The sequence below is a fragment of the Phocoena sinus genome, chromosome 13 (genome assembly GCF_008692025.1).
Source record: "Phocoena sinus isolate mPhoSin1 chromosome 13, mPhoSin1.pri, whole genome shotgun sequence".
Lineage (NCBI taxonomy): Eukaryota > Metazoa > Chordata > Mammalia > Artiodactyla > Phocoenidae > Phocoena > Phocoena sinus.
In genome coordinates this window covers 24513455-24527877 of record NC_045775.1, presented here as the reverse complement: position 1 = coordinate 24527877, position 14423 = coordinate 24513455, and the positions used below count along the sequence as shown (strand labels likewise).

The 14423-nt window shown below is 50.7% G+C and overlaps 1 protein-coding gene across 1 annotated transcript in view; it reads left to right on the top strand.

Annotated features, from left to right (window-relative positions):
• The window catches only part of CAPN13 (calpain 13), a 99345-nt gene that overhangs the window by 47211 nt on the left and 37711 nt on the right, over window positions 1-14423 (top strand). The window contains 4 exon segments of the mRNA XM_032652236.1: window positions 3813-3898; window positions 7922-7996; window positions 9035-9180; window positions 11491-11633. Of these exon segments, the coding sequence (XP_032508127.1) occupies window positions 3813-3898; window positions 7922-7996; window positions 9035-9180; window positions 11491-11633 (450 nt within the window).

The following is a 14423-nucleotide window of genomic DNA, read 5'->3' as shown; positions in this document are numbered from 1 at the left end:
ATACAGCCGTGCAGGGACAGCACTTCCTGGCCTTGTGATGATTTCCCACAAATGTTCCCCCATCTCTGTAGTTCTCACAACTCTTGAGGTCTGATAATGTCTTCTAGGTCATAAGAGACAGTGTCGCAAACCCCAGGGTCCATTTTTCACAGGTATTTATGGGCCAAGGAACGCAGAGTATCAGCTTCTATTTATGGCCTATTTCTCATATCTGCCTTCCCTCTCTGCGTGTAGTCTCTCCTGTCCATTGACCTAAGGTCAGTTACTCCATTGCTTTGTGTTTGGGTGAATGTTCCAGTCTGCAAAACAGAGGCAAGGTGGGAGGGAGACGCAAGAGGGAGGAGATATGGGGATATATGTATATGTATAGCTGATTCACTTGGTTATAAAGCAGAAACTAACACACCATTGTAAAGCAATTATACTCCAATAAAGATGTTAAAAAACAAAACAAAACAAAGCAAACAAACAAACAAACAAAAAACCAGAGGCAGTATTTTCTCTCCCGCCTTCCTCCCTAAGGAAATCAGTACCAAAATGCTTCCTCTGCACGGCAACTGGAGGAGAGTAGGCACCTAATAAATGCCTGTTGGATCAGTGGACGAGTATGCTTGCATGAGTGAATGAATGCATTTGTCTTTGGCCTATGAGGATGACATCACGGATTCTCCATCATAGAATATGTGAGGAGCTCCAAGGACATTTCCCACAAGCAAGGAAGAGACCCTGATAAACCGAAGCCATAAGAGATCCCAGTCCCAGTGGTTCCAGATGCCCTTCCTCTGGGATCTCCCTTGCCCTCCTCTGAATTCTCAGTGGAGACAGACAATACCATCATCACATCTGGCCACGGATGGACATTCTGCTCCCCGTAGCTCCCCATCCCGGATGTGGACAAGTCTAGGTTAGAGAGAGAAAGTCAGCTTTCTTGTGTGCCAGCCTTGATCCAGGCAGTGCTGCCTTGGATTACTGTGTTGACAAGACTTGGGCTCTGCTTCCGGACTTGGAAAAAGAGAGCCGTGATCAATGAGTGATATCTGTGCTGGGCATGGAAGGAAGGAGCCATGGTACCTGCGTGATGTGCTGGCCGTTCCTGGCAAGGCCCTTTTCATACATTGAGACGGCCTTTCTTTCTCCTCTGAATGCAGGGGAGAAGGGACTTGTGTATCCAGAGGTCCAGATGGCCATGGAATGTGAGCCCCGCAGAGGCTGGCCATGGGGATGGCAGTGACTGCCGGCTTATAGAGCAGCCAAGTAAACACCTAGGGCCAAGGTCACGGAGGTGAACTGGGGAGTGGAAGTGCGGGCTTGGCTGGGGTTGGGGCTCGTGATGATTCTGCTCACAGCCCGGAGGTTTCCTCCCCCACAGCACACGCTTTGAGTTGTTCTTATAGCACACAGCAGTCTAAACAGGACACTTCTGTGACAGTAGGTGATGAAGACCGTGTGTCCTGCATGATCCATTCCCACCATTCTTGCCACTCTGCGGCTGCTGACGCTTCCCAGCCTGTGCTCAGAGGAGCACCAGCCTGGTGCGATGCTCTATGAAAGCAGTATTCGGATGTTAACATGTTAAAGGCTCTGAGAAGGCCTGTATTAACAATGTATTAGCAATATAAGTACAGCTTGGTTTTAATCTACCATTAGCCATGAAACCATTTTTTTCTAGGAGTAACAATTAACTGCCTCTGGAACTTGCATTCAAGAGAATACTTTCAAGGAATTATTATCCTAGGACAGATAACCTGGATCACCTCTTCCTGGTGGCACCCTTTCTGAGAGATCTGACCAGGGTCAGGGTACAGTCAGCAGCCAGGAGAGTGAAGCAAGAAAGCCCGCCCGTTCTCAGATGCAGCTGTGACCTTAGCCTCGAAGGTTACGCCTGAGGCACTTGGCCAAGGCCCATGTGATCACCAACAGAGCACTGTCGAAAAGAAGTGACACGGTCAGACAAGCGCCCGAGAACTTGATTAAAGGTTCTTCCTGCTGAAAGAGGAGGTTATAACTCTGACCACAAGTGGTAAGATTAAACCAGCCCATAAATGCAGTGAGCTTTTTAATCTGCTCACCCACCCTCTGGGCGGGACACAGACAGGAAGATAAATGAAATTGGCATTTTTTACTATGCACCTGGCTGGGTCAGTGACTCCCCGGGGCCAGGGGGTACGTGTTTCTCTGCATGCCTCATTTAGCCCCTTCCGGGCACTGGCCCCTCTTCTCCCCTGTGCCTGCCTGAGCCCCTGACTGTCCCTTAGGCACTGAGGGTGGCTCATTAAGCTATTTGGGCCACCAGGCGCCCGTTTCTCACGTCCCTGTTCCGTGGGCTCCGTCACATGCTGGCAGTTAAGAATACACTGTGTGCAAAGCCTGAGGTGCCTGGTGGGGGGCAGAGAGGGGCACCCGCATCCCACGTGGCATTAAAAGAGTACCTTTCACTGCAGTGTCAGCTAGACGGAAGTAGACAAGAAAAGAACCATACCCAAGCTGGGTTCTTGGGCCCTTGTCTGACCACACCGCTCCTTCATGCCACTGCCCTACTGGTAATCACGTGCTGGCCCAGGTTTACGTGCAAGGTCAGGGTCTCGTCCACATGTGAGAATGAGCTGGGCCCGGGAGCAGCTGTATCCTTTATCCACTCCCAATTCCAAAGTTAAGAGCCTGGGCTTTGGGGACTGACAGTGGCTGGGATCAGAGTTCCTCCTCTGCCACTTACTCTGTGGCCTTGGGAAAGTTGCTTAACCTCTCTGATGCTCAGTCTCCTCTGCAAGACGAGGATTATATGAATATCCACCTCAGAGGATGGAAGGCCGTAGTGCACATCACACACTCAGCCAGGCCTGTCTCCAAGCCCTGCCTCCACACACGGGTTTCTTTTCCACGTGGGAATATTCCACTTGGGACTTTCTCCTGTGACCTGGAATCAGTGAACAAGTCCGCCCCTTCCTCACCTCTCCAGGCCTCTGTCTCCTCAGACAACATTAGCACAGATCAATACTGCCGCTACAACTCAATCATGCTTTAATTCCTCTCACCAGGCGGAGGCCTCCTGGATCCAGGAACATAAGTTCAAAGGGTTGTGATTGTTTTGTTGTAACTTTTCAACAAACAGTCCTGCCCTCTGGCCTCGGTGGTCTGAAGGAGCAAGTGTGCCGGCCTCTGTATCTGGGACAGATGATGATGTGATCCCCTGGGGAAGGAAGGAACGTTCAGGCCACGGGGATGCCCTGCTCGCTGACAGAGGCAGGCTGCCAGGGGAGCCGGCTGCAGCCCCGGGGCCGCAGTCTAGGAGGGCTCCACTCCCAGGCCTCAAAGGTCTTGGTCGTGCTCAAATCAGCCTCCTACTGGCCTTGCTCAGGACAGTGCTGTGGAGACCCCAGCACAGCTCCCAAGGGGCCGCCAGCAAGGAAACAGCTATTTGAGTGGAACAGAGATGCCGGCTGTGACAGGGCATGGAGGAGGCTGGAGACCCATAAAGATCTCCCCTCTGCAGCCCATGGCACCGTCCGTGCTATTTATCTGCTGTTGTCTCAGCTGGCTCAGATTTTAGGATGCAGTCATACAGACTGAGGAAGCTGCGCCTGCCCTTCAAGGTGCTGCACAGAAAGAAGGACCGTTTTCTCCTCGGTCTCATTCCAACTCCACACAGGCAGAGACATTGATTTTTTTTCCTTTCCAGTTTTTTTTTTCCTGCTGCAGCCAAACGAGGTCAGAAGTTAAATCAGTGCTTGGAGGTGAAAAGCAGCTGCATTCATATCCCTTCTGCTGACCCTTGCTGGAGACCACTGACAGTTTTCCTTTTCTGTTCTTTGCAGATTCAGTACAGGAGCGGCTGGGAATAACTTATCCGCCTGTGGAACCCCTGAGGCAAGAGCGAATGGAGAGGGCGCTGGAGTGACAGGTACGGCTTTTGGAAACCTCTCTCTCTCCTTCATGGAGACCCGGTGTTTGGAGAGCATTCTGACCCATGAGGGCAGCAGGTAGATCTCACTGCAGGTCTGTCCAGCTCACACCTGTGTGTGACTTTCAGTCGAACTCACACTCCCGTGATACCATTCACCAAGCATCATTTAAACACCTGCTGTGTACTCCGGACTAAGTACACTGTGCTGGGTGGGTGCTGTGGGATGCATACAGATGACAAGAGACAGTGTCTGTCCTCCAGAAGGAAGCAGTCTTGAGCGATGAACCCATATACCTAGAATAAGTACGAAATTAAAAGAGGGGCAGGGTAGGGCAGGAGTCAAGTTCTACTTGGCAGACAGAGATGGGGAGAAGGAGTCTCCTTCCATAAAAGGATCCCATGGGATTCTGACCCAGATGATGCCATGTCGTCAGGATGGAGAAGACTTCATTCTAGGGGGAGCTGGGGAGCTGAGGCAAAGATCTGGCTGATCTTTTGATTCAGTCCACCTGCATCATCCATCCTGCCGTATTGGTCCAGACTCCCACGAGCAGCCAGCGCCTTGCTGGTGGTAGGAGTGAACAAAGCTACGTGGGTCTCAGATGCCTCTGCTGGCCGTGTCCCAGGCAGTTGCTCGCTGACCCAGCTGATCTATGGGGCCCCCGCTGTGTGGTCTGTAGTTCCTGGAGAGCTGGGCTGGTGTTTCCCAGCTGCCAGGAGGATGGATCCCTGGTCCCCACCCCTTTGCTGACTAAGAATGAGATGACAGGCCTGAGAGGGATGGCAGGCCAGCCACAGGGGACTGGCTCCTCTCAGCAGCCAGCAAGGCCCAGCCTGCCCGCAGGTCTCTGAGGGCCTGTGTTAGATCCACGGAAAGAGTCGAGACACGTTGGCCAGCCGTGGCAGCTTAGCACGAGGGAGAACATGATCTGAAAGGAAATACATCGTGTTCAAGCAGGTGAAAATCAATACACGGAGAAGTGTGTTCTGGAGGCGAATGCAGAGTTCTCCCACCCCTGCCTGAGCCTGATGCCCCAGGCTGGGCGGTGCCCACCAGCCGAGGCGCCTGCACAGGTGGGGCTGGAGGGTAGGAATATGAGAGAGAGGGAGAGGCAGAGACACGAATTCTTAGCATAAACCTGGGTGTGACCTCCCTCAGATGCCCCCTGGAGAACAGGGCAGCTGAATCCCCTCCTCCCGCACAGAAGGGGAATGAAATTGCAAAACCACGAACCACTGGACAATATTTTTACTCCCCGCCGCACTCTCTCCTTTTATGTTGCCTCTGTCCTTTCTTCCTCCCTGGGGATATCCATGGCCCTTTCCAGCCCTTCCCAGTCATCACCCCAAGCTGCCCAATATGGCGCGGGGTGGGATCCGATTAGCCTGAATCCCTGATTCGGGGTTGGCTGTTGCAGGAGGAGTGGAGGAAGGGCAGATGTCAGAGGCACAGTCCCCTTGAGTAGAAGAGGCAAGAAATTCACGTGAGCTGACGTTCTGCCCACGTCCCCCAGGCTAAAGATCAAATGACCAGTGATGGCAATAAGGGACCCCAGAGGTCGGGGAAGAGAAGCTTCCCATGGGCGGGCCTGTTCAGGGAAAGCGTCTTGAATGGGGTTGAACTGGAGTTCAACCAAAAAAAAAGTATGACTCACTTTGGAAGCCATCCCTAGGTAGGCGGGAAGTGTCGGCTGCTGCGCTGAGCCAGAAACAGTGGCTCAGCGTGTGTTCAGGGCCAAGAAGCTGGCCTGAGGCAGAGGAACCTAGGGGAGACGTGTCGGGGGCTGGAACCAGAAAGCCTGGTGCCAGCCGAGAGGTTTGGATTTGTACCTACAGGCATGGGGGTTCACAAAGGCCTTTGAGCAGGGAGGAGAAGTGTGCAGAGCAGAGACGGGAGATGGACCCTGCCACACCTACTCTGGAGGATCACGTACCCCGGCTGAGGGCTGAGGTTCCCCATTCCCCACCAGCAACCGGGCTGGAAGGAAGCGATATGGCCGCATCATCACTGTCTCCGTGCACTGGTCGATTTCTTCACTATGTTTTTTAAAATTATTTATTTATTTATTTATCTTTGGCTGCGTTGGGTCTTCGTTGCTGCGTGCGGGCTTTCTCTAGTTGCGGCGAGCGGGGGCTCCTCTTCATTGCGGTGCGCGGGCTTCTCAGTGCGGTGGCTTCTCTTGTTGCGGAGCACGGGCTCTAGGCACGGGGGCTCCAGCAGTTGTGGCTCACAGGCTCTAGAGCGCAGGCTCAGTAGTTGTGGTACATGGGCTTCACTGCTCCACGGCATGTGGGATCTTCCCGGACCAGGGCTCGAACTGTATCCCCTGCACTGGCAGGAGGATTCTTAACCACTGCGCCACCAGGGAAGCCCCTTCCCTACGTTTTAAGGAGTGGAGACGGATGGGGAGGGCGGGTGGTCTAATCTCAACCATAATGGAAATTTCAATCACACATACTTAAAGACAAACTTGCATGAATCAATAGTGTATTGATTTACACTACATTTATTTTCCCTTACACACTGCAGAAAATGTAATTATCACTTAATTATAAAATTACCATTTTACAATAACACATCTGACTGGCTCGGCCTGCAGCCAGAAGCCTGAGTGGTCCCTGCGTTGCTCTCCCGGCACAGAGGTGACCCAGGCCCTCCATGCAAGTCAGTTCCAGAGAACTGGACCCTTCCAGAGAAGGGTCCCATTACACTTTTGTGCCTTGGGGGCCGTCACCTATGGATGTGCCTCCACTTTCAGGAGTGGGCTGGGAAGTGACAGATGCTCCCTTCTGCCTGTGAGGTCTCCCTCCTTCACCGCAGACTCTAGAAGTAGCTTCTGGAACACATTATCCCAATGAAGTAGATGGCTTTAATTATTAATTAATTAAGCCAGCAAAAAATTATGGCATCCCACCATGCACCAAGGCATTGTGTTAAAGCCCTATGACGGATAATATAATGGAGAGCAAGGTCACTGATCTCATGACACTTGGAATCTAATGGGGGACAGCAAGAAATAAACAAGCACTAGTAACACAGGGTGCTAAGTGCTGAGATGGGAGTGGTACAGTGTGCCATGCGGGCTCGAAGGAAGGGCACCCCAGGGGGGACAGGGAAGGTTTCCCAGCAGAAGTGCCTTTCAGGAGGAAAGATGAGTAAAAGTTATTGGGTTATAGGACTGAAAGGAGGAAGTGTATTCCAGGCAGAGGAAGCATCATGGTGAAGGCCAAGGCGGGTCTGGGTTGGGTGCTGCCACTGCCACCAGACACACAGGTATTTCTAAGGAAATGAAGATGTTCATTATTGCTGGAGTGTACGGTTCAAGGGCAGGGGGATAGGGAGCTGCTCGGGTAAACCTGGAGAGGTAAGCAGAGGCCAAGTTCTCTTTCAGAGTTTGAAGTTCATCCTGAGAGTAAAAGGGCAGCACTGATGTGTTTTAAGCAGGGAAGTGCCCTAACCAGACTTCTGTTTTAGAAAGATTGTTTTGATTGGAGGTGTAGAGTATGAACAGGAAAGCGGGCCGGACTGAGTTCCGGGAGACCGGTGAGCAGTCCAAGAGGGAGATGAGGGTTCTTGAACTTGAAAACAGCAATAAGGATGGAAATAATTCGACGGCTTTGAGAGGGGTTTAGGAGGTAGAATCAATAAATCATTAATATTTGGTGATGGCTTGGACGTGGAGGGTATGAGAGAGAATAACCCTTCGTGTTCTCACTTGGGCAATAGAAGGAGGCAGAGGATGAGTACATTTTGGGATACGTTGATTTCAAGGTCACGGTGGGGCTCTGGTGGAGACAAGGAATGGACCATAGCATGTATCCATCTGAAGCTCAGGAAAGAGGATGGGGCTGGGAGACAGCTTGGAAGCCATCAGCATAGAATCACCAGGTAGAGCGACACTGTCCACTCACACCCAGAAACTACTGGAGGCCTGTGCAAAGGGCCCCTGTCGGGCCATGTGTGGTTGAGATGAAACATCCCAGGAGGTCTCATCCTATGGTCTGTCTCTCCACGCCCAGGTCTCTGGAGTGGCAGAAAACCCACGACCGACGGAAAAGCCAGTTGTATGAAAATAAGGATGATGGCGAGTTTTGGTACTTACACTTTTTTCAAAATTAGATTTTAAATCTTTAACTATTGCCCAAACCCTCAATCCCCACCCTTTTCCCTAAACTTTTGTGAGAATAAAGATTCGCTTTTCAGAGATCTAGGTAGAAGGAGGCTATTTTCTCCACCAAGACACAAAAGCTTTGAAAAGGAAATTGTGTGTTCTCTCTTTGCATGAAAGGTATTTCCTCTCTGAAATGTTAGAACTCTCAGGAAACGTTAATGGTAGAAGGGAATATTGGCACCAAAGCTTTGAAACCACCAGTTTCCTGGAAACCAGGATGCATGGTTATCATGCCTGTAACTTCTTTTGCCATCTTTTTTGGAGCCCTGGAGTGCCACAGTCTTTCCTGGCATGAATCGCAAGAGAGGAACATGGGGGTTAATCTCCCAGCCCTGACTCTAGAGTTCTGGGTGAGTCATCGGTGTCATCACTCAGCAGCTATGTAGGACTAGATGTTTTACAACACATCCCCAGCCCTATGCTCACATCTTAAAGAATTAAGATGGACATTTCTCTGAAGGGCTGTCTGGTTTATTCAATGACATACTTAAATAAAATTTAGCATGTGTGAGAAAGAGACTGGGTCTAAGTAATTAAGAATCAGAGGAACACATATAAATTACGAGGAAGAATATTTCCAGTATCGCAACTTTAATCACAGGTATGATTTTAGGTGTTGAATCCATTGTATTCTGATAAGACCCCAATCGTGCATTTGGCAAAGGGCCCTAGGGAAAGGTGACTTTCTTCGCAGTGTGTAGGACCCAGGACAGAAGGAGACTGGCAGTCGTCTTGCTGGCCGTGAGAGGGACCTGAAGAACTCATAATTTGACTCTGTCCTTGTCCTTCCGACCACTGGAGACATCAGAAGTGTATCTGACCACGAAGGAACCAGAATGGGGCTCTGGCCTTTGGGTAGGACGGTGGTAAATCAACGGATACTATAGTTGACAGGCAGAGGTACAGTGAAGTTATGGGACAAACCCGTAGTCGTTAAGTGATGTGTCTCTCTTCATAACAGGATGTCATGTCAAGATTTCCGAGATAACTTCTTCTGCCTATTTATATGTAAGCAAGTTCCAATCAGCCTGGACCATGGAAACGCACTCCATGAAAGATGGTCCCAACTGATGTTTAAGAACCACTTAATTCCAGGAAATGCGGAAGGTAGTTATGACCTTGGTAATTATTCTGCCAGATGGGAAGCTGCCAGCCTTTGCCCTATCCCAGCTTCAGCTCTCAGGGGCCCTCGATTCTAGACCATCAGCCTGAAGAAGAGGACTTTGTCAGCCCAAAGGGACAGCTATACTTCTCCAGGGGAAATGATTGCTGTGGGGGTGGGCCGGAGAATCTCCACTGTGAATCCCCTGCTCTCTTGCTTTCCCACTGTCCTTCTACTAAGCTCCATCCACCTCCCAAGAGTAGAACGGGCCCACTGCTCTTCAGTAATTATCCAGGGGCTTCCCTGGTGGCGCAGTGGTTGAGAGTCCACCTGCCGATGCAGGGGACACGGGTTCGGGCCCCGGTCTGGGAAGATCCCACATGCCGCGGAGCGGCTGGGCCCGTGAGCCATGGCCGCTGATCCTGCGCGTCCGGAGCCTGTGCTCCACAACGGGAGAGGCCACAACAGTGAGAGGCCCGCGTACCACAAAAAAAAAAAAAAAAAAAAAAAAAAAATTATCCAGGACATTGGGGGAGCTATGAAAAGAACACTGGGCAAAAGTCAGGGCCTGGGTTAAACCATTGTTTTTGCCACATTTTGGCTTTGTGACTCTGGTCTCTCTGTCCTCAGTCTCCCCAACTGTACATAGGGGAATTTAGTCATCTCTATCTTCCCCTTGAAGCCACAAGGCACCATGCAGGCATCAGGGAGCATAATCCTGCCCATGTTGGTTGATGCATCCTGCAGCACCATACTGAGATCCCAGAGGTGGGCACCTCAGAACTTGTCTTTGGGCTCCCGGGAGATGAATCTCATTGATGTGATTTTAAGAGAGCGAGGGACATACTCTCACTGCACCTCTGGCTCCCCGTCTGTGACATGGCTGAGTGAAATATCACCCTCTGAAGATGGACCTGAGTGCTCACACATCCTGCATAGGAAAAGCTGTACAAACAACATAGTTGTGCGTGTGTGTTTGTGTGTGTGTGTGTGTTTGCACCTCGCCACGTGCATTCCCTCACCTTGGCACCAGCCTGTCGAGAATGGTGTGCTTGAATGACCCCACGCCTCCAGGCTCTTCACTCTGCTGGTCAGAGAACCTAGTCACCAGGAGACCAAGGACAGATTCTAAGGAACCGCCGAGTCGCTCGGGCAGCAAGTTTACTGATTCATCTTCCTGAGCTGCACCTGTCTGACTGTGGGCCAGCACCCCCAGATATTAGTGCAGATCGATGAACTGACCAAAATTATACATTGTGCCATCTGTAGTAATTCCTTACAAGGGAGAGAGGGAAGGGAGGCAGCCGGCGAGCACCTGCTCTGTGCTGCTAAGTGCACTTGAGTGTGTCATCTTGTTTGATCCTCACAAAAAGCCGATGACCGAGATGGTCTCTATGTCTCCCTATTCCCCTTTCAGAGCCTCCCAATCGTACCCCAACCTTCTGATGTCTATTAATTCATTTCTAGCTTGTCTCATCTTCATTTACTCTTCATACATTATCTCTCATGCATTTGGTTGTGTTGTTTTGTTTGGTTTTTCTGGCTATGTCAGGTGTTTCGTTGCAGCACGTAGGCCCTTTGTTGCAGTGTCCAGGCTCCTCTCTAGCTGTGGTGCACAGTCTCAGTAGTTGCGGCATGTGGGCTCTCTAGTTGTGGCACGCGGGCTCAGTAGTTGAAGCGCATGGGCTTAGCAGTTATGGCTCGCGGGCTTAGTTGCCCGGTGACATGTGGGAACTTAGTTCCCCGACCAGGGATTGAACTCGCCTCCCCTGCGTTGGAAGGCGGATTTTTAACCACTGGACCACCAGGGAAGTCCCGATCTCTCATGCATTTGAATCTAATGGTTTTCACGTTAGTTGTCTCCCTCTGGCTTTGGTGAGGACTCTTGGGTAGCAGAGTTCTATGAATTGCCATCTCTCTGCCTCTCTTCCTCTGTCTCCATTGATGCTTGGGGGATTGACACCATTTCATGGCTCCATGGTTGTCACCAATGCATACCTGAGGCCTCTGGAATTCCACTTATTATTATAAAAATAGCCCTCAACTTTACAGTGTAAGAAACATTTTCACCAAGTAGGAACTATACTTTCCCTCCTTATTTTTAAGAGGAGGAGACTGAGGCTCACAAAATAAAGAAGCTTGTGTCACAACTAGTAACTGTGGAGAATGGGACCCAGGCCTTAGGTCTATTAGCCCAAATCCAGAGTTTCTATCACAACCATCACAACGTTGAACTGGCTCTCTGAAGTGGTCACCGTCTCATCCTGGAATGCCAGAGATGAGCTGAAGTCCAGTCACTGCCCTTTTTCATGCAGGACCCCAGAGGGACATGCAGTACATCTTCTCTGTGCCAGAAAGTATGGGAAACAACTATGTCATCGTGTCCTTCAATTTTATCATGCCACAAAATTTAAAGGCAAAAGACAGGACATTTCCACTGAAGTCCGAGGTGTTCAAGGTAAGGCAGCATGCTTCCGGGCTTTGCCCTTTGAGGACATTTCTGTACACCCTGGAGAAAGCAACCAGCTAGGCTGGGAGATTTCACCCAGCTGCAGACTCAGAAATAAAACCCAAAGGGTGACAGAGTTCAGGGAAACCTGAGACGAAGGAGGTTACAGTGGGCACAGCTCCTGCCCTGCTGCAGGCTCTGATGCTTGCTCCTTAGAAAGTAGTCTGGTCCGAGACCAGCTGTTGCAACACTGCAGATTGTGGGATCGCCCCCAAACATTCTGAGTCCCGATCTCCGTGGATGGAGCCTGAAAATCTGCATTGTAACGAGCTCCCCAGGGACTGCTTATACACAGAACTGTCTGAGAATCTTTGGCTAAACTCTGGGAGGAGTTTAAGGGAAAAAACAATCCTGGGTATACAGCCGGGAGGTACGTTTTTCTCTTATGCTTACACCAAAATCGGTCAAAGCTCCATGGTTGGCTTACGAGCATCTGCTCGGCCACTCATCCAAGGCCAGGTCTTCCTCTCCGCCTAGCCTCCCCTCCCCTCTGATGGCTCTTCAGTCAGCCCTTCAGCTCCTAAGGGGCCATCCCGCCGTACAACCCCCAACACACACTCACCTGCACACACACTAGCTGTGAGGAGGTGATCAGGGAATTCCTTTTTTTTCTTTTTAATACCATGAAAAAGAAAGGAGTTACAAAAGAAAATCTGATACCTGTGCTCCCTCCTCCTTTCCCCAATAGTTTAATGCGTCCCACAGATAAAGTGGAGGGTTCTCAAACCATGCACCCCACAGCCTCCGCACGAACATGGATAACTGCGATCGTGCAACCATCAAATGCTGGGATCCCCTGTCCCCATATTACAGGTGAAGAAACTGAGGCCCGGTGACGTGATGTGACACAGAGTTAATGGCAGAGCTGGGGACCGGGTGCCAGATGTCCCTCGAGCCTTCAGTCAAACACACCCATCTCTTGTGTGGCGGAAGCTCTGACAGCATCTCTACGAAGGATCCCGGGAATGTTCACTGAGACTAAGGCAACATTCACAACTAGGGCCTTAGCCCCGTCATGGACAGGCAGGGCTCCTGGGTCCTGAGACAGTCCTGTGCGCTGGCTGTGGTCCACTCTAACACGAAGGCCTCACTGATAGAGAACTTCAGAGTTCCAAACATGTTCACACTCACTGTCTCAAAAACCCCAGTACTCCTGCTTTTATAGATGTGGAAACCAAAAGTCAGCATGAATGACCTGCCCAAGGTGCAGCTGGGTGGTGACAGGGGAGTGCCCGATACCAGAACTTGTGGTCCCAGGATGAGGGCTCTCAGCAGGACATAGGCACTTGCCTTTCTGGTGGTGCTCACAGCTCAAACAAAAATATGTTTCTGGCTCTAGAAGGAGGAGAACCCTTTGGGTTCTGCTCTCTCTGAGCACATTTCCACATCCTAGTTGCATGAAATCAATGGAAAAGAAATTGATGGGGTTTAGCGCCATACTTTGGAGGTTCCGCAAACCAGCTGAGACTATCAAAGAACATCTCCTAAGGATGCGGTAGTGGACAGTTGTCATTTTCATCACCACTAGGCACATGGACACCCTTTCCATGTGGGGGGGAACCTTGGTGAAAGGCCAGACCTGGTCTCCCACTGCAGCAGTCAAAGAAGCCAAACATTCCCTCTCCCCAGCCGTTGGATGCAAAGGGGTAGACTTGTGGCCCAGGCTTGTCCAATTAGATGTTCTTGGTTACTCTAGGCCTTGAGTCTTGAGGAAGTAACTAAAGGAGCTGGGACCAGCTGAGGGATTCTTCGCAGCAAATCTTAGGTACAGCAATGCAGGCAGATCCTGTGGTGGTGTCCAGCTGTGTAGCCACCTCTTCTCATTCCTGCCCACCTTCCAAGTCGCGTTCTCTAGATTTCCCATTGACTCTGATTTATCTTTCCCGTAAATGACCTCCTGTTTGCCCCACCCTGGATTAGTTTCCATTGTTTTCTGCCAAGGATCCCAACTGATTCAGGTACCTTGTAAGAGGATCCTCATCCTCAGAGTCCCCTAATCTCACCCCTGAGAAGAATAAAATGAGAGGAGTTGGGAAGGGCTAGGAAGGGACTGAGACATCTGGTCTACCAGCAAGGATTGAACAATTCAAGTCCTGAACCAGACAGGACTCCTAAGAAAATCTCAGCCAGCTCTTCCCTTTCCTAATGAGAGACAGAAGTCCAGAGAGGATATGAGGTCTGCCCCCCATGCACAAAAACTGGGGGTGCTGTTCATATTTTCATCTGATTCTAGTGTCCCAGAGCTGAGCAACACGGCAGCCTTGTGTTTACTGATTTGCCCCAAGTCTTTACAGTTCAGGAGCCCTGGCAATATTGTAATCATATGTTTTTCTAAATGCTGCCAAGCCCATTTGTCTACTTTTCGGCCAGAGGTACCTTATTTCTCAGCTGCCCATTTTGCCGAAGGGGCAAGCAGACCTGTGACCTCCTTAGGCTCCCTGGAGATCCCTTTGGATCTTGCAGGATCCTGATCGAGTTAAACACCAAAGAACAGTCCAGACCTTGACAACTCAAGAGACACTTGGATTCCTTTGACAGTTCTGCTGAGAAACAGGCTATGTTGGTGCCAGCAACTAGGCTGTCTGAGACTCCAGGGCTCTACTGGTGTTCATGGGTACAGCGCTGCCCACATGACAGCCGCATACATTTCTGCAACCTTGGCATGGGCCTGTGACTCTCCAACTGCTATGGGAGCACTGCTCTGCCTTGCATCAAACCAAGCACAGGTGGTGTACAAAC